Genomic DNA, 27,873 nt, shown 5'->3' on the forward strand with positions numbered 1-27,873 from the left:
ATTTTCCAGATTCCCTTGGTCGAAAATTAATTATGGTAAGTGATCGGCAAATCTTTGCCTTTTAGCAAGAACAGAATTAATGTTCTGTCTATTTCATAGCCTCAAAGTAGGTTGTAAAATTTACAGAAGGAGTAAATGTGTTCTTCCTGCAGGTGTTAATTTTTCATGGCGTAAAATGTGTTTGGCTGGTAATAGATTTGTTTGTTAGCTAATTGGCTGCAGAATTGGGCTTTTATGAAGACTAGGGAGTCTATTACTGCGTACACTAAACATGTATGTTTTAGCTGTTAGGGTTTGGGCATGATACTGGTTGCTCCATTCTCATGGTGAAAAGTATGGGTTGAACGTTTATAGTGTTTGGTGACACCATGAATGTGATTGCGTTCCTTCAGATACGCTGAGTGAAAGTCTTTTCTTCAAAAACTACCCTTACGGTGCTTTAACTGCCAGCATTTTGGCCACTCAGCCCCTTCTTGTCATGCCTCTGCCATCTGTGGCAATTGTAGTTCCGCAGCTCATGGTCCGGCCCCATGTGCGGCCCCATCGAAGTGCGCTAATTGTAAAGGTGGCCACCCAGCTTGGTCACGTGACTGTCCTAATTTTATGGCTGAGAAGAAGATCCGTGAACTTATGGTAATCGAGAAGATCTCCGCAGCTGAGGCTAAACGAAGGCTACAGCCAAAAGTTACCTTCGGCACCAGTTTCTCTTCCCTTCTAAAGACCAGCAGATTACAAGGTACTGAGACAGTTAATTCTGCTACCCAGACTAACGTTGAGGTTCCCAGTGCGCTAGTCTCTTCCAAGGCGTCCCGTACCACTGCTTCTTCTGTGAACCCAGGACTATCCCGCACGAAGCACCGATCATCATCCGCTTCGCAGCCTAAGCTTCCATTGAATGATCATTCGCCTCCACGAATCGTTAAGCCAATTCCTGCTTCTCAGCCTCCTGCCGCTCCGGCAGCTGTCTCTATCTCGTCTGCCCCTAATCACTCCATAACCCAGTTTTTGAAGCAGTCAAACAGCCAGCCTCCTACCAAACCCCTCACTAAGAAGGAACGGAAAAAACAGCTCCAGGCTCAAGCTTCCAAGGCTGCCTCTCCCTCCTCCACAGCTTCTTCTACCAAGGCATCGAAGAAATCTTCACGCACCCAGTCTTCTAGCCCACCTGGGGCGAAGAAACAAAGCATACGTCACGTAGTCCATCTAGTGATGACGAGTCTCTTATGGATCTCGATAATTTTACCCACCATATGATATGGTGGAGGAGGAGCTCGATAATTTTACCCTTGTGGAAGGCCGTGAAAAAGGCAAGCGCAGTACCTCGCTTCTTGTTCTCGATGCTCGTTGAACATATCTCTTCTTCAATGGAATTTAAATGGCTATTCCACTCACTACGAGGAATTTAAGCATTTATTGACATTGTTTCATCCTACCATATTCTGTCTTCAGGAAACGCATTTTACATCTACTAGCAACTCAGTTCTCTCTGGTTACACTATATATCGTCATGATCAGCGTACTGCAGGTCGTGCAGCAGGTGGTGTAGCAATCGGGGTCTCTGATGCTTACCATTCTGCTCTCATCCATGTGAATAGTGTTTTCCAGCTTATAGCTGTTCGTGTCTTCTTAAGACAACCTGTTACTTTTTGTTGTATCTACCTTACGCGTCATGACGTCTTTACTGCTGTTGATCTTGAACAGATTGCCCGACAGCTTCCATCCCCATTTCTGTTTGTGGGTGACTTTAACTCCTACCATGCACTGTGGGGCTCTCCTCGTACTGAGCCGCGAGGACAAGAGATTGCCACTTTCCTTGACAACACAAACTCATTGCTCCTCAATGATGGCAGTCCCACACATTTTACTACTGCTACTGGTACCTACTCTCATTTGGACCTCTCCATTTGCAGTCCTCAACTTGGTGCCCATCTTACTTGGCGCGTGCATGATGATCTCTGTGGCAGTGACCACTTTCCTATTCTTGTGCATGGCCTTCCGCTCATCCATTCTGCTCCGTTCACTGCCTATAATCTACGTCAAGCAGACTGGGATCATTTTTCCGCCACTTTTCATTTCACTTTAGAACCTCGTTTTACTGTTGATGGTCATTGTGAGGCCTTTCAGCAGAGTATCCTGGCAGCTGCACACGACTCTATTCCTATCTATGCTGGTTCCCGGTGTAAACGCACCGTTCCCTGGTGGTCTGAGGAGATTCGTGACGCTATTCTGGCCCGACGTCGAGCACTACGTACTTTTCATCGTGCTCCTACAGCTGATAATTTGGCTCAATTTCGTCGTCTTCGTGCTCGAGCCCGCTATCTGATTAAGCAAGCTAAGCGTCATAGCTGGCACACTTATGTTTCTTCTCTTATTGCTGGCAGCTCCATGACAGCGGTCTGGTCGCAAATTCGTCGTCTACAGGGACATGTTTCCTCCGTTGCGGTTCCATCCCTTATTATCGATGGTGTAATGGTCACTGATCAGAACAGAATTGCTGCTGCATTAGGTCGTCATTTTGCGGATGTATCCAGTTCTACTCACTACTCAGCTGGATTCCTCACTTATAAACAACGCACCGAACGTACGCCACTTCAGTTCCGCTCTGCAACCGTAGAAGCTTATAATCTGCCTTTTACTACTGCTGAACTTGCTGCTGTTTTGGATTCTACGAAGGACACGGCACCTGGTCCTGATGGCATTTGTTATGCTATGCCCAGGCACCTGCCTGACGATGGCAAGCAACATCTTCTTGACCTATACAATCGCATCTGGCTTGAAGACTCCTTCCCCGATGCCTGGCGTGAAGCATACATTATTCCTATTTTGAAGCCTGCTAAACCTGCCACGTCCAGTGGAAGCTACCGCCCGATCGCCTTGACTAGCTGTCTGTGTAAAATTTTGGAGAAGATGATCAATACCCGCTTAGTCTGGTTTCTTGAGCACCATGGCCTCATTTCCGATCTTCAGTGTGGCTTTCGGCGCTTCCGTTCCACTACTGATCATTTGGCGCATCTTGAAAGTGCTATTCAGGATGCATTTCGTCATCAAGAACATCTAATAGCCATCTTCTTTGACCTTGAAAAGGCCTTTGACACCGCTTGGCGATATGGTATTTTGCGGCAACTCCATCTCTGGGGCTTACGTGGCCACTTGGCTCTCTTCATCCAGAATTTTCTCCAACAACGTTCTTTTAGAGTCAAGCTTGGAGCTACTCTTTCTGCTCCGTTTCCACAAGAGAATGGCGTTCCACAGGGTAGTGTGTTGAGCGTCACATTGTTTGCTGTTGTAGTGAACAGTGTGATGTCGCAGCTCTCCCCTTCTGTTCATGGGCTGCTTTATGTGGATGACTTTACTATCTACTGTCGCTCACGTGATCTCCGTACAGTTACTCGAAAGTTGCAGTTAGCGCTCAACCGCCTTCACCGATGGTCTACCGATGGTTTCAGCTTTTCTCTCACCAAAACACACTGCGTACATTTTTGTCGCCTTCGTCACTGTGTCTGTGATCCTGAGCTGTTCCTTGGCTGTTCTCGATTGTCCTATGTGAATCATGTTCGTTTTCTGGGCTTGAAGTTTGACCGACGACTTACCTGGGCTGTTCACGTTCGAGACCTGAAGTACCGCTGTCTCCGCTCCATGAACTTACTACGTTTGGTGTCCCATCTTTCGTGGGGTGCTGACCGTGTGGTGATGTTGCGTCTATATCGTAGCCTCATCCGCTCCCAATGGGATTATGGCTGTGTTGCATATGGTTCTGCTCGACCTTCCATCCTACGTCATCTGGATTCTGTTCATCATCTTGACCTTCGTTTGGCGCTTGGAGCTTTCCGAACTAGCCCTATTCCTAGTCTCTATGTCGAGGCTTATGAACCATCTCTTCTGCCGTGTCGTGACAAAACGCTGTAACTTTGGCTGAGAAGTTTTGCGAAAATGAGCCTTAAAGTTTTCATTCGAAAATGTGATCTGTATCGTGTAGAACCAGTGTATCTTGACTTTGGAAACACGTGGTTACATGTAATGTTACGTAAATGCATGTTGTGTGATTAAATTTGGTGAAAATTGATTGGTTGACCATTATTGCCTAGTTACACTGGTTCTACACGATACAGATCACATTTTCGGATGAAAACTTTACGGCTCATTTTCGCAAAACTTCTCAGCCAAAGTTACAGCGTTTTGTCACGACACGGCAGTCTTTCCCACCGTCGGGACTGCGTGCTCCTGCGCTATTACATTCATATCCGTGCCGTACCTGACCATCCTTCGGCCTTTGCCCTTGAGGCTGGTGCTCGCTATGACAGATATCAAGCACGACCTACTGCTACCCGGCCTTTTGGCATTCGTGCTTCTCTTGGACTCGATGTTCCTGCCATCTATCCATTGGGCCTCCTGCCCATTCCTCCATGGACAGTTCTTCCACCAGTTGTCAGCTTTCATCTAACGCAATTTAAGAAGTCTGTTACCAGCAATCAACAATTTTGTCAGGAGTTCTTCTCTTTTCTGGATGCGTACCGTACCTACGCTGTCTTCTACACGGATGGTTCGAAGCATGAAGATTCTGTTGGCTGTGCCTTCGTCACGGATGATCATAGCGCTGGCTTGAAGCTCCATCCTACTTCCACTGTGTTCACTGCTGAATTGGTTGCTATTCTGGAGACTCTGCATTATATTCGTCGACGCCATCTCCGACATGTTCTCCTGTGCTCTGACTCCAGCAGCGCTTTACATAGTCTCACGGATGTGTCAACTGTTCACCCTATAGTTCAGCAAATTCTACTCTCTTGCCATTCCTTACGACTTGCAGGTTGCGATGTCCAATTTTGTTGGGTGCCTGGCCATGCTGGTATTCCAGGGAACGAGCGTGCTGACCGTGTTGCCAAAGAAGCTGCCCTTACAGGACCTGAGTATCGTCACCGCTCCCCAGCTCTGATATTCGCCCTGTAATCAACCGTCTTCTCCTTCAGCGCTGGCAGACAAACTGGGATGAGCACCTTCAGAATAAATTGCATGCTGTCAAGCCGCGACTTGGTGTTTGGGCCACGAGTTCTTGTCCTTCACGACTGGAAGAACGACGATTGGCACGATTACGTATCGGGCACAGCCATCTGACCCATGGCTACCTGTTACGTCGTCAGAACCCACCTTCCTGCACCCAGTGTGGTGCATTCCTGACCATCCGCCACCTTCTTGTGGAATGTGTTCCTCTTGTTCCTGAGCGAGCCCGCCTTGGCTTACCAGCTGATCTCGCTACCTTGCTTGGAGACGATGTCCAGATGATCCAGAAAGTTTTCACCTCTTGCAGCTTTTGCACGTCTTGCGTGATCTGTGAGTGCATTTCTCACGTTTCTTTTAATTAATTTATTTCTGCTTTTATCTACCGTTTGTGTTTTTTCATGGTGGTTTTATGCTTGTCATAGCATTTCCTTGCTTTTATCTTCTTTACTGCACTGTCATATTCATTACTAATTATGGGCTGCCCCACGTGTGTGCACCTATTGCCGAGCTGCCCCGGCAGAGAAGATTAACATGCTGTTGTGTACTAACCCGTCCTTGTGTTTGTGTATCGAGTTTGCACATTTCTTGAATGCTATGACATTTTAATTCATAAATGACCGAACACCTTTTACGTACTCCAGACTTTGCTTTTACTTTATTATATCTGTGATACTATGCTTTTTTGTTCTTGGGTACTTCATTTTTCCTGTCAGAGAAGGGTGCAAAAGACCTCGATGTCGACGCGCCCATATCAACCCTTTCAATCATCATCATCATCTTTTCTTCAAAAACAGCGGCCTTGGCTTCGTCTTTAGGATTAGTTGGATTTTTTCGTGGACTGTCTTTTTCATTCGTCTTTCGACGGCAGCATCTCTGGTTCAGGATACATTAGGTCAACTCCGGCGTCGATTTTAACTACTTGATGCTTTAGGTCTTTGAAGAAGTCTCTTTCAGCATCTTCGGGTGGTATCTCTGGGCTGGGATCTATTAGAACTCTGGTGTTCGAGTGACTTCCTCTAAGCTTTTGGCTAGTGATTGGTTAGGTGGTTCTCCTCAAGGTCCTAAAACATAGAGATCTTTTTTAACATTTGGTTATAGGTTAAAAAAGAAAATCAAGAAATTAAGCGATAATTGCAATACAAAACTTAAAAACAATAACGGAACTAAAGACATTGACATGTACGTTCAAAATTTAAATTTAGTTCCGATAGCACAAAAAAATTGAACCTCTATTTAGAATAGGTCTTAGGTATAGCTCCAATCTTAACAAACCTCCAATAGGGGAATTTACGAAACTTCATCCATTGAAATAGGTGCTAGAATGTTAGACCAAAATTTGAGGCAGCAATTCAGATTCGACTGTATAGCCGCTATACACACAGGCTTAATCATTCTTAGTTCCTATAAAGCAGAAAAGACAAAACATTGTTACATTAGACTAATGAATGATTTCAAGAATTGGCTGTCAAAACATAACAACTGGTGTATTACGGCAATAAATATGTCATTATTCCTGTAAGGGAATAATATAAGGGAAGGTGTAAGGAAATAAGTATGTCATTATTCCAAAAGATATGTCCAGAGAAAAAATATTTGATAAAGTGCAAGGAAGTGCATTTATTAGATTAGAGTCTAATCCCTTGCAAAAAAGTTATAGCTCCCATCAACAAAACCATTTCCAAATCTCAAATTTTTAGATGATTCAACGAGTACAGCTCTGAAAATATCTGATCTCGGATTACCTATTATATACAACCTACCAAAGATACATAAAGCAGAAGTTCCTATTGGGCCTATTATATCAGGTTAACACCATCCCAAGTTAAATTGGCTAAATAGTTTAAGTGTTTAAATATTTCCGTTTTACTTATTGCGTAAAAAATAGTTTAATAGTTTCGAGGTTAAACAACAAATATGTAATATAGTCAATGCAAATAGCATTAAAATGGCATAAATTGGTGTAGTTTTTAGTTTTTGAATCAGTTACTAACATCTTGTACAGTAAAAAATACTCCAGAAATGGATGGAATTCTCAATCTTCTTAAATGTTGCCTAAAATATTATATTTTCTCATTTGAAGGTAATCATCAAGTGGAAGGGTTGGCTATGGGAAACCCCTTATCACTATTGTTAGCGAATCTAGTACTTCATATGGTTGATAGTAGAATTTTGAAAGAACGGAAACTTGACATATTTCGATATTATAGATATGTTGAAAATGCACTTTTATTGTACAATGATAATTCACAACTGGATTACTTATTAAAAGAATTGGACAATAGTCACAGCAATTTGAGATTCACCGTTGAGAAAGAGGACAGCAGTCTTACGTGCTTAGACCTTAATATAAGAAGGCATAACAATAAATTCATCACCAATGTCCATCACAACTTCACAGCCGGTACACAGTATATTCATTATAAATCTGCACATTCAGTAGGTACCAAAGCTAATATTTGAAAGAATTTCTTCTTGCGTACCATACATCTTACTTTCTTAAAAACAGATTTACAGACAGAGATTGAATACCTGGTGAAGCTAGGTAGTTTGAATGGGTACCCAGTTTCATTATTAAATAATTGGTATAATTGGGTTTATTGAAATTGAAGTTCCGATAAACCTGAAACGGACATAAAAAAAAAAAAAAAAAAAAAATCGTCACCTAATTCAGTGAGTTGTATGACTGATAAATTTCCATCTTCTTATCATCTGTTTCTTATTTATGTAAATCCTTTCGTCGCGGCCTGCTGTTACCTTTCCTAAGGCATGGGAAGAGAGAAAAATAAAATGAAAAATACAATAAAAAATATGAAGTAATAACGCAATGTAGGCATAGTGCCTGCAAGAATCGAATTTCAATAACGTTCCTCTGCCGACCTACAGGCACAAAGTCACCTTACGTCAATGATGGCCAAACCAGAACAGTGGCGGCCACCCAGACTTCGGGGTGTCCTCCAAAATGTTCGGGGCATCGTAACATGTAAATGATACACATGCGAAAGCAGTACACGGTAAAGATCATATATTTATTTTATATTGTTGGTACTGTAATGTTATAGTTTGAAATGTTTCTTAAGTATAGAATACATTGTATTAATTAATTTGATTTATTTTTACTTTCTAGCACTTGTACACGTCGAGTCCATTTTCTGAATACCTGTCGTTGGATATGCGCGAAGCTCCCTCTGGCGTGCCACCAAGTAGACCAATGCCAGAAGGAGGTCCGTTGGACACGCCAGGAATCTCCATTAACTCCAGTAGGGAAGAAGCCAATATATTTTGGGTTATTGTGCCAGTTGTTGCTGCCCTTGTTCTTGTTTTGTGCCTCGTTCTTGTATTTATCATTAGAAAGTAAGTATTCTCATTAGAAGTCATACTCATAAATAAAATAAAAAGGCCAGCAAATATGACTGATGCGGCACGATTGAAAGAATTCGTGTTATTATATTAAGTTGTTACAGTTGAGCAGTGTTGTAATAATCTAATTTAATGTTCATGATTCTGGGTTCAATGTTCGGTCGGAACAAGAACTTTCGGTTAAACAAAGCTCTGTGTTTGAAGTATATTATTTAGAAAGAAATATTTCTTAAATACAAGGTGTGATCAAAAAGTAGGGTGAATATAGTTTTACAATGCAATCTATCGATATTGTATCCATTACAACTAATAAGCCCGGTAGCCTAAACCTTTGGTACAGTTAGTGTCGAGTTTGAACGAGTTCTGACATGTTAGTAGGCTTCCAGAGGCAGAAGAGTGAGGACGTGTTAAGTGTGTCTGTCGCGCACCAACAGTAAGTTTTGCTCTAAGCTGGAAAAAAGATGCCAAAAAAAGGTCACGAAATGTCAAAATCAGTGTATGGCGATGAAGCGGTGTGGAATTACAGACTGTTTACAAGTGGTATGAGCGACTGAAAAGCGGCAAGGAATCGGTTGAAAACAAGCAACGATCGAGACTTCCTTCGACGTCAAAAACAGATGAAAATGTGCAAAAAGTGACACAAATGATTTGTTCAAACAGGTGAATGACAATCGTTCAGAAGAGTGTTCGCCAGTCTCCTATCCAAAATTTTCTATTTTTCAGAGTATTAAACAATTCAGGGAATATCTATTTATTATGCTCTTTATACATACATGTTGAGATAGAATCTTTCGTAACTGTACAATTACTAATTTGTGCACATAATCAACACAAGAGCTCCTTCGTGGCTAAGCGGTTAGCGTACGCGCCTATGGCGTGGGAGATCCGGGTCCGATTCCCGACGGGAGCTCATGTGGTTCGGATTCCACGTAAATCAGTAGGTCCATGTCTCATATAGTCTCGCTGCTGAACGGGACGTTAAACTCAAAATCAACTCAACTCAATAATCAACACAATGTGAAAGAAGGAAACAACTAATACATATTGAAATATGAAGTGTTTTCAAAAAGTATCGAACCTTTGATTGGTTAAAATACATTTATTGATTTGGAAATCCGAAACATTAATTCCTTTCAAAGTGGTCTCCTTGGAAATGCACACACTTCTCCCAGCGCTCCACCACTGTTGGAAACTTGTGGAACGGAGTTTTTGGAATAATGAGCAACCGTGCCGTCGTATTCAGTATGATGTCTTCTCTTGACTTAAATCGGGTCTCTTTTAGTGGCATTTTCAGCTTGGGAAATGACCAAAAGTCACAAGGAGCCATATCGGGTGAGTAGGGAGCCTGACGACACACTGGAATCTTGTATTTGGCGATGAAAGCCCGAATTAAGTTTCGCGGACACTGTGCTCATCCAAAATTCTCATTCGAAGTTGAATGTACCGACCCGATTAAATGGTTTTCGCTTGGGTATTGTCAAGCTTTTGGCAAAATTTGATGAAATATTGCTGCTCAGGTGTTTCTGTCATTTTACAAAAAACTGAAATCGACGACCGCTCACTACACATCTTCACTCGTTGGCCGACTGTCCCCTCTACATTTACACTGAAGAAAGTCTGCTACATTTCATTGGTTTACGCGGGGAAAAATAAGGTTTGATACTTTTAGAACATGTCTCGTATATAAACTTTAGTATAACATTAGTTTATACTTAAGTACAGTCATATATGTAGTTATAAAATATAGAAAACATAAAAGTGCATAAACTTTACTACATATGTAGTAAAACTATGTGTTTAAAGTGCATTTTAATACGTTACTCATTTAGCAAATAAAACTTTATAACTTTTATTCTTGACGTTTATGTTAGTTACAGGAGAACAAGTAATGCGATATATCAGATGAATCTCATTATGATGTAACCACAATTACATGAGTACAATTCTTTTGATACACATGCGTAAAGAATACAAAAAGAGATTTAAAATAGCTTTCAATTGATTTTTTCTAAATTGAGAAACGTTATATTATATTAAAATTGTTTACAAACAGAATTAAATATCTCATTCTTGAAATTTTTTTGCTATCAATAATCTTCAGTGTTCTGATTGGTATAATTATAGATTCGTGTATACATGAAACACTATATTTTACCAAAGCATATGTTGTGCATATACGAATTTTCCTTCGTAAAATAATGTTAAGAAGAGAAAGAAATATTAATACATTAGAAATGTCTGTGGTCAAGATGATTTTGGTTTCAAGTGGAAAATAATTATCTATGTTCATTACTGAAGAAAGTAGTTAAGATAATGCAACATTCGCCGTATGATAATTAGGGTTGAACATAGATCTTGCCACAGTATAATAAAAATAAAGTAAATCGAGATAAAATTGTCTATATAGCTTATTATTAACAGGGTGGTCATAAGGTCACGTTACACCTGAAAATAAGTAACATAAACCTCTAAACGTACGTAAGTAACTTCACGGAAAGAACTGAATAACATAAACAACAATGCTTTCAAGAAGCTTTATTGAGATAGGAAACATTAAATGTACAAAGGATCGGTCACTCAACCGTCATTCTCATGACAAAGGATAATACGTTGCCCGGTTCCAACGTCCAGGAAAGACTGCCGTAATATATTCGCGTACGGCTAATGTGCAGGCGTCCCTTCATGCTGAAACCAACATGTCTCTTTGATTTTGTGCTCCTTCCAAAGAGGAACAAACCAGATCTGCAACATGTCCAGGTATCGTTAGTGATTCACAGCACCCTCGATAGAGAACAGCCCAAACACACGACTGCTCTCTACGCCTGATCATATCATCACATGCGGAGGATTCTGTTTCAACTCTTCATAAAAATGTGGATTATCCTTGGAATAAAATATCACATTGCGTGTGCGAGAACTCCTGTAAATTGCAAACTCATCGGTAAAGATCATTTTGCCACGTTTTGATATTATGTCGAACGTCTGAAGAAATGCCGCACATGCCTCCACTCTCTGATCCGTGTCTGCATCCGATAATTCTTGTCTTCTTAAACTTACATTAGCATTTATCAAGGGGTAACGGGAAAACTTGAATTATCATTTATCAAGAGGTAACGGGAACACTTGAATTACCATTTACCAAGAGGTAACGGGAAAACTTGCATTATCATTTATCAAGAGGTAACGGGAAAACTTGCATTATCATTTATCAAGGGGTAACGGGAAAACTTGCATTATCATTTATCAAGAGGTAACGGGAAAACTTGCATTACCATTTATCAAGGGGTAACAGGACCTTGTAGCCACCCTGTATATGTTAAATATATCTCCCCATACTACTTTGCCAGTGATCCCGTTGAAAATCCTATAAAAACTAGTTGAACAAGAGTAACATCTTGTATTTCCATAAATTTGTCTGTCATTTGTTTCTCGGTCTGTCAGTTAATTTAAAATTTAAAATTATGTAAGTTAATACGAGTTATTTATTTGTTATAGACGTCGCCAGCCTTGTAAAGCTCCGGATCAAGCTGCTGTGACAAAACCGCTAATGGCCTCTGACATAAGCACAAGTCATGCGCCTACAGATCCTGTAGAAATGCGTCGATTGAACTTCCAAACTCCAGGCATGATTTCTCATCCACCAATCCCTATTTCAGAATTAGCTAATCACATAGAACGTTTGAAAGGCAACGATAATCTCAAGTTCTCGCAAGAGTATGAGGTAAGTTACTAAGACCATTGGAAAGATTTGCGCAATAGTTTATTATTGATTTCTTAATTTGACATGTGCTTTACTTTTGCAGGTTATATCAACTAGAATATGTAGAAGTACAGTAAAATGGGAAATATCTGTGTAATCGAGCTGTTTGTGGCTACTGGCACCATAGTCTTACGCCATGTCATCTGTTCGAAACTTCCGTCTTTCAGGAACGGTTACTTCGTCTTTAGAATGTCTTCACCAATTTACACTACAATTGATAAGAGCTAGAAACGTTGTATGTCAGAAATCATATTTTGTTTTTCCACAAACAATATTTTATTCTCAGGAATAGCTTAATCAAAATTCTACGAAAATTGACATGGAGGAACAGAGACGTTATACCATAGAAATAATTTCTTTTCCCTCAGGAACAGCTTGCCTAATTTCGACTAAAATTAATATGCAACTCCAGAAATACTATTTTACAGAAATTATTATCATTTTCCCTAAAAGAATTTTCTTTTCACCTTTATATCTCAACTCTTTATTTATTCAAAATCCCACACAATAATACTTTCTTCCTCATACAGGCTTCTTTCGCCATTCCTGTCCTCGCTTTCATTTCACGTTCACACTTTATGTGATCATTAATAATACTACCGGGTGTCGAAAACTAGTCACCTGTTCTATTATCTATATTTGACACCGACCGCTTCGCTCCAATCACCATGACTTTTGTATTTCTAACATTTATTTTGATCCCATATTCTTCACAACCCTTCCTCAAGTTTTCTAACATTTTATTCCTTTTCTTCTCAGACTCTGCAATACTAACCATATCATCTGCAACCCGTATACGCCTAATCATTCTTCCTCTTACTGAAATGCCGTCTTCATTTTATAGGCTTTTTCCCATATTTCTTTGATATCGATTGCCTTCCATGTAAAAGATTGTCGAAGTTTCTGGAAATCGTCTTGAATAATTGCTCTCCGATTGCAGTTGTCAATTATATGTTTTTACACGTAAAATTGTTTTATCGCATGTTAAATTATTGAAACAGTTATTGTATTTTTTAAACAAATCCTTATTAACTGTAGTTTATCAGAGAGTAAAATATTAAAAAGAGTATGTAAAATGTATAAAAAAATTAATTGTTCGACACAAGCACATACAATATCACTCACAATATCTTTATTTCCAAGCAGGGTAGATTGATTTAAATCAGTCTGATTTAAATCACGATTTAATTCAAGATTTATATCATCTGATTTTTAAAATAAAAATCGTTTATTCAAATCAAATTCCGAAATAAATTAATTTGAAAGGAAAAATAAGTGAAATTCCATCTGTTCTGTTATTTCAATTATAGAAGATAATAATCATAGTACATAATAATAATTATAAAACACAAATGTATGTACAGCACAGAAGTAAAACGGGTATTTCCTATAGATGATTAGGGAAGATCTCGTTTTGAACGGGTAACGGTACAATTCTGCTTTCTTCTCTTCGTTACATAGGGTTTGTAAATCGTTAACTATTCCACCAGGGAAATCACCATGGGCATTTAAGACGAAAATTGTTTTGCGTGCACCTCTGTTCCTTCGTTCCCAGATAATAGAGGCGTATTTAGGGGCTACGATGCCCTCTCCGAAACTTAAAAATTTTGTACATTTTACATAACTTTAGGTGAAATATACATATTTTATGTGTATTTCGTGCTGCAAGCTAGTTCTGAACCTTTATATATATATATATATATATATATATATATATATATATATAATAATTGCAACTTTTGTGAAAAAGTTCCATGTTGATAAACGTTCCTGTACATTTCCCTTAATGCTTAAGAAACATTGTTTGGTATTGGATTAGGTTAACGATTGGGGATTCATTCAAAATTCAACCCCAATACTTTCACTTAAATGGTATAATTAACATTTAATACTAATTTCTAATGTTTTTCTTTAGTTCGCGACTTGCATTATACGAGAAGAAAGATGAGATTTAAATAAAAAATCGATTTAAATAAAAAGAAACATTTTTTACAAAAAAAATCATGATTTTTTTTTCACCCTGATTCCAAGTCAAGTAATTGTTTGGTGTTTAAAATTCAAAAATATGCTTTCGATTGTTATCACTATTAAATATAAAAATGAATATAATTAATATTAATTCCTAAATAATAATTACCCTTCAGTCTACTTAAGTAAGTTCCATTAATTTAAATAAGGCTGTTAGTATGCTTGAGTATACTACAAGCTGAAACAGGTTTAAAAATAGTCGTTTTAGAAGACAAAAATCTGCAAAATACGTGCGAATGAAAAGTAAATAGGTTTCTAGAAATATTCAACTACTTAGTGGTTATATAATAGGATAATGCACTGATCTGTTTGTGTTTTCTCAGTCAATAGAGCCTGGTCAGCAGTTCACATGGGATCATTCGAACATGGAAGTAAATAAGCCGAAGAATCGTTATGCGAACGTTATCGCCTACGACCATTCAAGAGTAGTGTTGCAACCGATAGATGGTATCTTAGGTAGTGATTACATCAACGCTAACTACTGTGATGGGTACAGAAAACAAAATGCTTACGTAGCAACACAGGTAAGAAAGAGCATCTAATGTTATATTTTAGGGTACTTAACAAGGAACACTAGCGTAGTAAAAAAAAAAAATTGTTTCTGGAGGAAGGTCTATACAGGATGTATCAGGACTTTACAAATTTGAAAATTTATATTGATTTATTGATCTATCTTACAGACATGGTTTTGATGTCATTTTGTAGCAAAATACATCAAGTTTTGACTCACGTAGTACACTAGTTCAGGAACAAGCCACCGCTAGCGCTAGCGACAGTTAGTCCAGTCCAGCTAGTACAGTTATTATTAAAACTTCTAATTGGTGAAGCTTGATATCACTTGTTGTGTTAATTGTAGTGCTGGAAGTTTTGTTAAAATAATTTAGGATTACGGAGGTTGATTCTTGATTGCCAAAGGAACTTGAATATATATTGGATTATCAGATATATTCGTTCAGGTTTTTCAGCTTAACCGAGTCTTTGTTTTCACTTCTGCGTCATTGATGAACAAAATGCGTTGTATGTGGTTGAATAGCGAAGGAAAAGATAAAAGTCTAAAGACATTATATCAGAGAAGTACAGTGGGTGAAATCGAATGTCTTACCTGAGCCATTGAATAGTAGTTTCGGTCAGATTAGTGACATTGGTATGAATTGTGTCAAAAGGTACATCAGTTCGCCGATTGTTTCAACTGGATTACTTTGTTGAGTCAGTGTCTTGGTTGAACCAAGCTCTGCATTGAATATTGTTTGGTTTTCAAGCATTTTGTAGTTAATTACGCCTTTCTATCCCTAGTAGATACAGATCATTTTCTTGTGTGGATGCAATTGCTTTAGTACTAAATATGGTTTGCTTACCGACACAAACATTCTTTCTCCTATTTCATATATCGTAAAGATACTGTAATGTATGGTAAAGAAGCGATAAACGGTTTTTTTTTTTTTTTTCGTTACCTTTTTATAAAGTTTCTGTACAAGATTTGTACACTGAGTTATAAATAAGTAAGGTCTCTAATAATTCTTCTCTATGAGTTGGACCTTCTACTCAAAGCAGCGATGAGGTCATGGTTTTTGGTTAGGAATCTCTTGCCTAGTGCAGTGCTGCTAAGGAACCTCTTGTCGTAGTATCGCTGAAGTGAATTAGTATCTCCTACCCAGTGCAGTGCAGAGATTTTTAAGAAACTCTTGCCTGTAACAGCTCAGAAGTGAGTTAGTATCTCCTGCCCAGTGCAGCGAGGAGATTGATAGGGAACTTCTTGCCCGTAGCAGTGCAGAGTTGGGTTAGTATCTCCTGCCCAGTGCAACGTGGGGATTGGCAAGGAACTTCTTGCCTGAAACAGCGCAGAGGTGTGTAGTACCCAGTGAAGCGCGGAGATTGGTGACGTTAGGGAGTCTCTCCCGCCCACAGCAGCTTGGAGAGAAAGGTAGGAAGCAATCAGCTGGAACTGATATCTTCTGCCTCTTGAAATCTTCTTTTCTAGCCAGTTTGGACGCGGAGCCTTTGGAGCAGTTGATCCTTGTGCAGAGGCACGCGGTGATGTTTGTAAATATGAGGGAAGATTGCAATATTTATTATAGCTGGTGACGATGTAGTAAAGTCACTTTGTGTCCCCGAATGACTTAATGTCGATCGAGTAAACTGGGGTGAAGTGGAGCACTTGCTTTGAGGAAAGCATGTGACCCCATGCTCTGAGTGTTTAGACCTTACCCAAATCAAATGAAGGTAACGGGCAACGGTATCACGAGAGAAACTTATCTGATGGATCAGTCTTAGTGGACTGACGCGAATCTTCGTTGATGAGGTCGTAATAATCGATAATCGATAATTGAACATAATCGACTTCGCAGGTCGACTTGAAGGGATAATGTCTGTGAGATCGAAATATTTCCTCCTTGAAACGTGAAAGCCATTTCTGTGCTATTCTTTCAGTAATAAAAGTTTTTCTACAGAACACAAATATTTCCATCAGCTTTGGAATCTTGATTGAAAGCTAAGAGAAACAGGTATCGAAAATTCTCACTTTCATCATGACCTGGAGAGAGAAATTGTAAATCAAATTCCAGAACCACTGTATAAACGTAAGTTGTAAAAGTAAATATACAAGGGACCATATTACACTGCGATGAAATTATTATGTTACTTCATATAATGTCGAAAAAAATGTGAAAGGATTTATTAATGAAAAGTAAAAGGAACGAATTGATCTGATAATTCAGTATTGCGAGTTTCTACACTTGCTCGCAACACCGCTTGCTGGCTGTGAACACACTTCAGACGACATCTACGAAGAAGAAGTCGTCAACGATCATCAAGTAACGAAGATTAATGAAATCAGCAGCATTTCTGGACAAAAGGAGTCAGAACACCGTAGAAGGTATCAGTCTCCACCGATTGATCATCACGTCCACTCTCTAGGACGCCTGGTCTCTGAGAGATCCTTTATCCTTACTACTCTCTAGAATGCCTGGTCTCTGAGAGATCCTTTGTCCTTACCACTCTCTAGAACGCCTTGTCTCTGAGAGATCCTTTGTCCTAACCACTCTCTAGAACGCCTGGTCTCTGAGAGCTCCTTTATCCTTACTACTCTCTAGGACGCCTGGTCCCTGAGAGCTCCTTTGTCCTTAGCTTCTTTATCCTTACCACTCCCTAGGACGCCTGGTCCCTGAGAGCTCCTTTTGCTAGGACGCCTGGTCTCTGCAAAACAGTTCATCTTTCTAGGACGTCTGGTTTCTGAGAGGTACCTATACCCACTCCTTGGCCGCAAAGAGCCTTGGATTGTGTCATCCTAGGACGCATGATCTCTGGTTTCCTATAAACTCACTAACAAACCACCAGTTATATTTGAACTATAATTATTATTATTATTATTACTGTAGATAAAAGTATACAGGGTGTCCCAAAAGTAATTGGGAAAAATGAAACCACTGATTCCTGATACCAAAACAAGCAGAAAAGTTCATATGACATATACCGTAATCCGAAAGTGGACAAGGGCGGAGCTTTGAATGTGCGGAAAAGGAACTTCACACCTGCTTGTCGGGATAATAATAGGAGCTAAGAAGCTGGGTCAGAAAGACATAAAAATCATCGGCTTGACCTGTTAAACCCATGTACAAATGCTTGACATAAGTATGCAAGCGATTCCCCATACATCGTTTGAGGATTCCCGGAATGATTTTCCGGCACAGGCAATACAACGGTGCAATGAAGATGGGCAAAATACAATACTAAGTTGTGATCCATGAGTGACGGTGATTCATGGACAAAATGACGGTGAAAGCAAAAAAGCAAAGAGCATCTAGCATTGTTGTACTAACCTCAGGGACAATATGGGAATTAAAGGATATTTTACGGGGAGGATGAAGTGTACATTCGAGAAAATTAACATGAAGAAATTCGAAACTTATGGAAAACATGCAGTTCTATAAAGGGGGATTTCCCTCTCACTCCCCGTGATTTTTGTGTATTTCTGAACCGGCTTTCTAGCTTTCATCATTATTCCTCTAGCCAGGCATGAAGTTTCTTTCCCTCACTTTTGAAGCTGTCAAGCTTCGCCCCTGTCAACTTCCGGACCATATGTCATATAAACTTTTTTTTTTCTTGTTTTGATGCCAGGAATCTGTGATATCATTTTTCACCATTGCTTTTGGGACACCCTGTATTTTATAATAAAAGGTTATTGAGAAAGTCTAAAATTCCCGTGTACTACGTTTTAGCTCTACCCTTAAAAAAAATTACAATATGTGGCCGAGAAACAAGTGTACTAAGTATTGATGTAGATATAAAAGTACATTATCTGTTGTTGGTATAAGGGATTATATTATGTGTGAGATGCGGGGGACTAGTAATTTATTATACATATTTATTCCCGTATGTTCAGTTGATGAATATAGTTTAAATATATGTTTTGTCTCGCACAGGGACCACTTCAGGACACGTTCGCAGATTTCTGGAGGATGTGTTGGGAACTGAGGACAGCGACCATTGTAATGATGACGAAACTGGAGGAACGAACTCGCATTAAGTGCGATCAGTATTGGCCCACGAGAGGAACAGAGACTTACGGTATTATGACCGTTAGTATTTCTGAAGTACAAGAACTGGCCACGTACTGTATTCGTACTTTCCATATTCACAGGGTAAGTATTATATTTTTAAGAGTACCAAACTTTACATTAAATTACCTGTATATACTATGTTTGTTTGGTAAATATCGGACCTAATGCTAGAAATGAAAAAAGAACTCTCTCCATATCACATGTTTTCTTTTGAGATTAGCACCAAACTCTTTTTTTCACTACTATGATGCAAAATGACACCTGTAACGTGATATTACACAAGCAAAAACAAAAATTGTGTATTATTTACATTCATCTACGTAATGTATAAAGAAAACATTTTCAACACAATCAACTTAATTCCTGCATTTAAGGGTTAAATGGTTTCGCTCTGATGAAAAAAATCAGTGTTTTTGAAGGCTATATCTTTTCTGGTAGGGAAAGTAGTTTTTTTTTCTCTCTCAGTGTAGGAAATTGTATGAGTATATGCGCAGAAACCTTGTTAGTTATTTTGACTTAAGTTTCCTCCAGGTAATGGAAAGAATGAAGTGGTATCGTATTTCTACAAAATTAGATTGATATTTTTCTTTTTTAAAAAGAAAGAAAAAAACAAAGAAGTGGAAATTTTAAAGGATATCATAATATTTATGTCTTGTCTATTTTTCAGGCGGGCCACAGTGAGCGTCGCGAAATCCGTCAATTCCAGTTCACTGCTTGGCCGGATCATGGGGTACCAGATCATCCAGCACCGTTCCTTCAGTTCTTGCGGCGCGTACGAAACATGAACCCACCAGATGCTGGTCCTATGGTGGTTCATTGCAGGTAAGAAATATATATACGAAATAACGCAACAAAAATGTGAGAGGTGCCATTGCTGAAATATAAACAAACAAAGTTTTCGTTAACAGTGAGTATTACTTTGAACATCATGTAGTAAAACAGGCAGTCTAGAAAGATAGAAGTATTGTTGAATATCTCTATTCCGACCCCGCATCTACAAGTTTAGTCTGCGCCACATGATCTTACATAACCCTTCATGATCTCTCTGACAAAACATAAGTTGAAACAGTCTCGGAACAGTGTTGTTTTTTCTGATTAAGTCGACACTGTAACTACTCGGAAATAAACAACGATCATCAGCTAACTAGAAAGGTGAGAATATTGTAACCTGACTGAACCTAGTCAGGTAGGTGCAGAGTTAGTTGTCCTTTGGAGTTGTAAAAAAAACAGCGAGAATTGAAACTAAGGCTAAGATCTTATGACCAAATTGGGTTATGGCTGTGGTTGTGCATTGAGAAATACCAAAGTCTGAAAAGATGTCTGTGATAGATTTATATCCTGGACCCTTTATAAGAATAAAATTAATAACTCTTTAATAAAAGAATCCTTGCTTAGTCTTTGAATACCATCTAAGTCTGCATATTTCATATTCATCACGAGATTGTAGCAGTTAAATAGGAAACAGTTATTACTGATATCATTTACTTGGCTTTTCTGCTACTTACGTCTCCTGAAAGGTGTTAATGATGAATTGTTCAAATTTCACTTCCTTCAGCGTTTAAAAAACACACACATTAAAATTTGTCACTCGCCTAAAGTGTTTATTTCCATGATCCTTGTTTGAGGCAGTTAATTAGCTAATTTCACTCTCCCTCTTCAGCGACACAACTAGGCTAGTTGTCGCCCTCCCCCACCGACCAACTAAACCAAAACGCTCCCCAACTATACCTGATATTGGCATCCCACAGTAATTCTCCTGTTCCAATTTTTCTTCAAGTGATAAAGCTTAATTTCAAAATTGCAGTACAAAATTTAATTTTTAGAACAAGATAAAACACCAAACTAATTAGTATTGGATTGCCAAATAATGTGAGTATCATACTTGACATATTCTTGTAGTCTTATTATTAATAACTGCAAATCACAATGCTTTTATAATTAGCCTATATCGGGATGTGCATAATGTGTAGAAAGAATCAACAGAATATTTAATGATGACAGGTAGTCAAGCTGTTTTCTCGAGTATTATACTCGGACATTTTGCAAAGCTCTTAAATCAATGTAAGTTAAATGAAAACACGAAAAGCTGGAACTAAAATTTAACTTTGGGGGCTCTTTTGGCTGCAAAGGTTTTTAACAATGTCCTCAAAAGATAACTTCGAAGGTAATTTATGCTCTGTGGATATGATCCTAAGATTGATGAGTCATTGTTGTCTTGTTAAGTTTCCGAGGTATTTTTTTTTTTTTTTATGATCTTAGTTTGCTAAAACTCGTTTCCTTGCCTTATAGTAAAAATATATGTTTGCCCAATTTTTCGCCTCCCAAGTCCCGTTCCCAATTCACCCTTAGTTACGTCACTGTCTGTCTTATGCGTACTGTGGATAATGTTGAGCGGCTGCAAAAATTTAAAATATTCACACCAGGTACACTGGCTCGGATCCTGTTTAAGATGGAGAGTGAGTGATATGTGAGCCTCTCTTCTTTTACAAGATGCCAAGTATGTCGTGTCTAAGAAGGTGGAGGAGTTGGTGATTGTCTCTACTCAAGCGATATTGATGCTGTAGTAGACGTCCAATTTCAACTGGCGCAGTGCTGGCCTAAGATCGAACACAGAGTCTTTAAATTGAGTGTTTTTGTTTTGGAACACTGCACTCAATTACATGATTTGGCTTGGGTTGTCCAACACGGAATCCAGGCATGAAGACACTCCGAGGCCTGTCTTTGTGTCACTGATGCAAAGAAATTGCTTGACATTCTCTCTCTTTGTGTAATTATTTAGAGAGGAAAGCTTTGGCGTGGTTCTCGGCCTACCTTTATTTAGCGTTTTCCGAGGTCTTCAGAGAGCTCGGGAGGTCCAATCACATGGTAAGGATTTGCGTGTAAACTGCTGGCTTACTGATATTTTCTGCTGTTAATTGACGTTAATATTGGGGACGCTTATGTTGCTTTAGGAATACTAAGCATATATGTAGGTCAGTTAGATGTTGGGAATATTGAATTTTTTTCTTTCACATTGAGTCAACGTTTTTTTGATTGTTTCCTTCTGGATGAGTTTTTATTCTGAGTGACAAAAAAATGAAAAGTAAAAATATATAAAAAGCATACAGGAAATGGACCGAAGGGATAAATATGAAGAATGAAATCCGAAACCTTAATACGTGAATAAGTTATAATCCACAGTCGTCGTCTTTTTACAAATTAAATACGAATCTGGCAAAAATATGCGTTGTTCGAAATCAAATTCAACATGGAATGAACTTAGTTCCATTTAATATTCTTGAGTGAAATGAAAATCGAACATATGCACAGTAGACTTCAATAATATAGGACTAAAACATTATTTATTATTGGGTTAGGATTAGGAATTAGACTTCTAGGCTTTCGGCATCTATGGCCATGTTACCCTGTCACGTATGAGCGGCCATGTTAGCCTCGGCGATTACACTGCGCGTGAAATCGGAGAGGAAGAAGGAAATAAAGAAGGAGGGCTTAGGAGATACCATCCCATCATTTGACTGTTGTGAATGAGGGAAACTCAGGATAACTGACCTGAAAAAACTTTTACACTTTTTCGACTAGGATCGAATCGGGGATCACTTACACCAAAGGCGAGAGCGTTAGCAGCTACGCTACGGAGGGTCACAGTATTTATTATTGATACGTGCATCAAGAAATACTATGGGGCCGCGGTGGCTCAGTGGTAGAGCGTTCACCTCTGGTGCTTGGGATCCCGGGTTCGATCCCAGACCCCGCCAAGTGAACTTTGTGGTGGACAAACACCGTGTGCGTGGGTTTTCTCGGGGTTCTCCCGTTTCCTCTAACTTTCCTCATTCCACCATTTCATTCATTGCTCATAATCACCGTCTCCTTTAGCCTAACCGGCATAACCGTGAGACGTAAAACTCAAAGATTTCATCTTTTTTTTAACAAATACTATGGAAACAATAATATTATTTCTTTATTTTTTACAGTGCTGGTGTTGGGCGCACTGGATGTTTCATAGTAATCGATTCTATGTTGGAGAGGTTGAAACACGAGAAGACGTTAGACATATATGGTCATGTTACCTGTCTTAGAGCTCAGAGGAATTACATGGTTCAGGTAAGCCTTCTTTATTTTATACCTACTTAGTTCAATATAGGTAAGAAAAAACATGAACTGGAGAACATTTTTGATTGTATAATTTATCTATGAATTTCCATTGTTTTACTACTGCTGTTCTTCCTATCAAGATTGAAAGTATGCAGATCAATCTCAAATAAGACACAGGATTTCACATTATATTTCTATACTGTTTCTCAAATTCATTTTTAAAATTTCGGTTATATCCGAGCTTTACGTTTGTGAATTAATCTGCACGAAGTATGGTGCATCTCATTTGTTTGAACGGAAAAGATAGATAATTTACTGTATCTTTGTGCATAGTCTAATGTGAAATCGTGTTAACAGATTTGAAAATAAAAGTTCAGTTGAACGTCAAAATAACCGGTGCAATGATCTAAGAATTGAGACAAGGTTTTCAGTCTCTATTATGTATATTTTGTGTATATTTTAAAGCACAAGAATTGAATGAAAAGCATTTTCCATGGCTGATCAATAACCTGTGTCGATGAATTTTAATTCGTCAGAATCGACTGTTAGTAACAAAAAAGATATTCCCAATTTTCTTTTATCATGCTATTCAGAATGTAGTAGTCTTCGTACTCGATGCATTATGTCTTCCCCAAAATAAGTGTAATTTGGTTAAAAGAAACTTAAGTAATATCTTGTTCGTTGCTTTTCGATCCTACAACCAACAATTAAAACATAAATAAATAATCATTTAAAGTGGACCATTAAAAGTATAAGAATCAACCATTAAAAGTAAAAAAAGTAGAAACTGTTAAAAGTAGAAACTACCAATAACTAAAAGCAGATACAATCAACTACTAAAAGTAGAAACAATTAACCATTAAGATCAGAGACAGCAACTATTAAAAATAGAAACAACCAACCATTAAAAACAGAAATAGCAACCATTGACAGTAGAAAAAGCAAACCATTAAAAATAGAAACAACCAATCACTAAAAGCAGAAACAACAAATTATTAAAAGTAGAAGCACCAACCATTACAAATAGAAACAACAAACCATTAAAAGTAAAAGCACCAACCATTAAAAGTAGGAACATTAACAGTTAAAAATAGAAACAACCAACTACTAAAACCATAAATATTAACAATTAAAAATACAAACAACCAACCATTAAAAGAAACAACAACCCATTAAAAAGTAGAAATAACCAATCATTAAAGGTAGAAACAACAAACAATTAAAAGTAGAAACAACCAACCACTAAAACCAGAAACATTAACCATTAAAAGTAGAAACAACAAACCATTAAAAGTAGAAACAAGCAACCATTAAAGATAGACATAACCAACCATCGTGAGTAATAAATTTAGAGATTCTTTGCATTAGAAGAAGTTCTATTGTTGTTGTTGGTAGTTGAAACTTTATTTCTTGAATTTCAACTTATATACGAATTTTGTATGTTTATAACTAGACTGAAGACCAGTACATCTTCATCCACGATGCCTTGTTGGAGGCTGTGATATGTGGCAACACAGAGGTGCCTGCCAGAAATCTTCATGCTCACATTCAGAAGCTCATGCAGACCGAGGTTGGAGAAAATGTTACTGGTATGGAATTGGAATTTAAGGTAAGTTTTCCCAGTCTTTATTCTAGTTTATTTAATGTACACAGGATAGAGATCAGTGGCATTATGCAAGGAAGTATTTGTGGGGATATCAACAAAATATTGTGAAAAAATAAACATTTACCGTATACGAAACTCGCACGTGTTCCAAAACGATAATGAGCGTGGGTGCTTGAACCGCTTCAGCCCGTAATGAAATTCTGTGTACTCCACTGATAGAGACTATCGAACTGGTTTTTCATTATTCATCATAACTACGCATTGTATTAACTTTGGTCCAACACTAACTGAATTATTGGTATTTTTTGGTGGTTACATTAAGTTAATAATACTGATGGATAATTTTTATTTTTAGTTTAAATATAATAAATAATAATAAGTAATAAATAGTCTGAGGAGACGAAGTGTTCTTGTATTAAGGGAAAGTCATGTTCTAACACCGAAATTGGGTTAGAAGTGAAGAATATTGTAAAATAACATGTAATGCATTTATACAACATATACCTTTTTTTTCTAGCGAAAATCTTTGTTAGTAATTTCATATTGGCAGTTTGCAAGATCATAAATAATAGTAATAAGTTGAAGGTAGTGTAAAATGTTCATAATCTGTTACAAACATTCGTTGGTCTTTTATTTACAGAAATTGGCAAACATCAAGGCCGATTCTTCTAGATTTATTAGTGCTAATCTGCCGTGCAACAAGTTCAAGAATCGTTTGGTGAACATCCTCCCCTATGAATCGACGAGAGTTTGTTTGCAGCCGATCCGAGGTATGGAAGGCAGCGACTATATCAACGCCAGCTTCATCGATGGTTACCGTTACAGAAGCGCGTACATTGCAACACAGGGTCCATTGGCGGAGACCACCGAAGACTTCTGGAGGATGCTCTGGGAGCATAACTCCACTATTGTTGTTATGCTCACCAAGCTCAAAGAAATGGGAAGGGTAAGCCAGTAATAATCTATGTAATATAAAAGAGTAAATCCACTGACTCACTTATCACCAGATCTCCGAAAGTACTATCCATAGAACCTTGAAATGTTGTGTAAATATTCCTCTTGTATCCTAGGCTGTAGGTAAGACGGAGTTTGCGAAAATATGAATTCCACGGGGAGATGAGGATTTAGTGATTTTTTGCCGTTCTCTGAAAGTATTAAACGTAGAACCTTGAAGAAGGAAAGAATAAAAGGAAGAATAAATTGAAGAATAGAGAAAAAAAACTTCTGTATACTTTGTGAAACGATTCAGATCTAGTAATGTTCTCTTTGAATCATTTATTAATTTGAATGAGTATTGTTCTATCTGCTACTTTAAGCTTAATTTATTTGATAACCTGGGTTCATTTCATTACACTAAATCAATAACGAAATGAGATTTTTTCAAATACCTTTCCGTATGATCATGTTGAGTACGTAGATAATAAGAAAAAAATACTTTTATAAGACACCCTTTAATGTTACCTTAACGAAGATTTGAGTTTTTATTAAAGATAGTATCGCAAGAATAAGGGTGTTGAATTTCGCAGTACTAAAGCGAGGGGAAGCGACGTCCCTTGGGAAGAGGAAGGGAGTAGTCATTGACTGGGAAGGGGACAACCTAAATGTAGTAAATGAGATAAAAATTTCTAGAAAAAGAAGAACAGGGTTTGCGTGAAATTTTAAGGAAGGAGTAGTTGTTTCACAGGAAAAATACAGTGTTCAAGCAGGTGTTAAGTTTCTGATGTTACCTCTCTTTCTTTCTTTTTATCTTATTTTCTTTTCTTTCTTTCCTATTTTTTTCTTTTGTTCACTCTCTTTTTATTTCTTTCTTACGTTTTTCTTTTTTTCTTTTGTTCGTTTTCTTTTTTTCTTTTTTCTTTTTATTTCTTACTTTTTTATTTCGTTCGTTCTTTCATTCTTTCTCTCTCTCTCTCTCTCTCTCTCTATATATATATATATATATATATATATATAAAATATAGCTGTTAATAAATATCCGTGTTCCAATATCAGACGTATCTAGGAACTGACAGTCAGAATTTGCATCAGTTTATATTTTTGTGCTATGAGTAAAACTTTGCACAGTACATTTGAGGTTTATACCAAATCAAATCCAATGTATTATATTTCCTGTAATTCTTCAGAAAATTGTGTTAGTTTTTACTTTTTGCTTTGACCAAAATTTAGAGATAGTAGCACTGCTGCTGATATAAATGCTATCAGAAAGTTCATAAGCTCACAACACTAATTCTCACTGTCAGTTACTTCTGTAGATATTTCTGATTCAAATAACACGGTTAAATGATAACACTGCAAGGAGTTGTTGAAACTTTTTTTTTTTCCTTTATAAAGGATTCTTGCCATGGCGTGTTACTTGCAACGAATTAAATCTAATCTCGGAACTCGATGTGAATTGACAGTTAGTCGTCTAAGAACGGACTACCAAGTTATCTTTTAGCAAAACGAGCTGTAGATTGAGAAGAGTTCCTACAAATCGGAAATTTTTCTGATGGACACATTATTTATTTTTTAATGATGCAGGAAAATACTGATTTTGAGACTAGACAACGCACTGTTAATTACATAAGGAAATTGGGTCAATAGAGAACAACAAAGCTTTACATAATGAGTCGTCTTAGATGATGAGAAAAAATTGACAAAGAACCAAAATGGGAAAACAAAGTACATGGTAGAATGTGTTTGTATACCATTTGTTAGCATATGAAAATATGTCGAAATATTTCGTATAGACTATCTGTCATATCGTTTTCGGTGAAAGTGCACCGACAGGAATTATTCTCAGTTTGCTCGTATTTAGTTCGTAAAATACTTTGTCTAATTTGAAAATAAATCAGTGATAAAATTTTAACAAGGAATATTTCTTTTCTCACCTGTTTCAAGAATCCTTCCAGTAATTCGAACAGTGAGTACAGTGTTTCGCTATTAGCCTGTATTTATATTTGTAACTAATATACTTGTATTTAGTACTGTATACTGGATACAATTACCATGAATTGTAAGAAATCGATTGATTGTGTTAAGTTGTCGAAGTCTCAATACGCGTATTTATGTATTTTCGCACTATTTTTATTCCCAGGAAAAATGCCATCAATACTGGCCTAGTGAGCGTTCAGCGAGATATCAGTGCTTTGTGGTAGATCCAATTGCTGAATACAATATGCCACAGTATATTTTGAGAGAGTTCAAGGTTACTGACGCTAGGGATGGTCAGTCGAGGACAGTCCGACAGTTCCAGTTCATTGATTGGCCAGAACAAGGAGTTCCTAAATCAGGCGAAGGATTCATCGATTTCATTGGTCAAGTTCACAAGACAAAGGAACAATTCGGACAAGATGGTCCCATCTCAGTACATTGCAGGTAAAGTATTATGAAATTAAATAATCTGTGTTAATTATTTACTAGCGATATTTGACTTTTTTTTTTTTTTAATTTTATGTTTTTAACTTAAGATTTTCTTAAGGCACAATTTCTTTTGCATT

At 37.9% G+C, this 27,873-nt stretch overlaps 1 protein-coding gene across 7 annotated transcripts in view; it reads left to right on the top strand.

Annotated features, from left to right (window-relative positions):
* Lar (tyrosine-protein phosphatase Lar) overlaps nucleotides 1–27,873 on the top strand; it is a 1,526,023-nt gene that overhangs the window by 1,492,064 nt on the left and 6,086 nt on the right. For all 7 annotated transcript variants that reach the window (XM_081765888.1, XM_081765893.1, XM_081765890.1 and 4 more), the window contains 9 exons: nucleotides 8,120–8,346; nucleotides 11,848–12,073; nucleotides 14,464–14,664; nucleotides 18,559–18,777; nucleotides 19,364–19,518; nucleotides 22,668–22,797; nucleotides 24,242–24,397; nucleotides 25,035–25,340; nucleotides 27,471–27,751. In XM_081765888.1, coding sequence (XP_081622014.1) covers nucleotides 8,120–8,346; nucleotides 11,848–12,073; nucleotides 14,464–14,664; nucleotides 18,559–18,777; nucleotides 19,364–19,518; nucleotides 22,668–22,797; nucleotides 24,242–24,397; nucleotides 25,035–25,340; nucleotides 27,471–27,751 — 1,901 coding nt within the window. The remainder of the gene's footprint in view (nucleotides 1–8,119; nucleotides 8,347–11,847; nucleotides 12,074–14,463; nucleotides 14,665–18,558; nucleotides 18,778–19,363; nucleotides 19,519–22,667; nucleotides 22,798–24,241; nucleotides 24,398–25,034; nucleotides 25,341–27,470; nucleotides 27,752–27,873) is intronic.

The sequence above is a fragment of the Thermobia domestica genome, chromosome 7 (genome assembly GCF_964235325.1).
Source record: "Thermobia domestica chromosome 7, izTheDome1.hap1.1, whole genome shotgun sequence".
In the NCBI taxonomy this organism is placed as follows: domain Eukaryota; kingdom Metazoa; phylum Arthropoda; class Insecta; order Zygentoma; family Lepismatidae; genus Thermobia; species Thermobia domestica.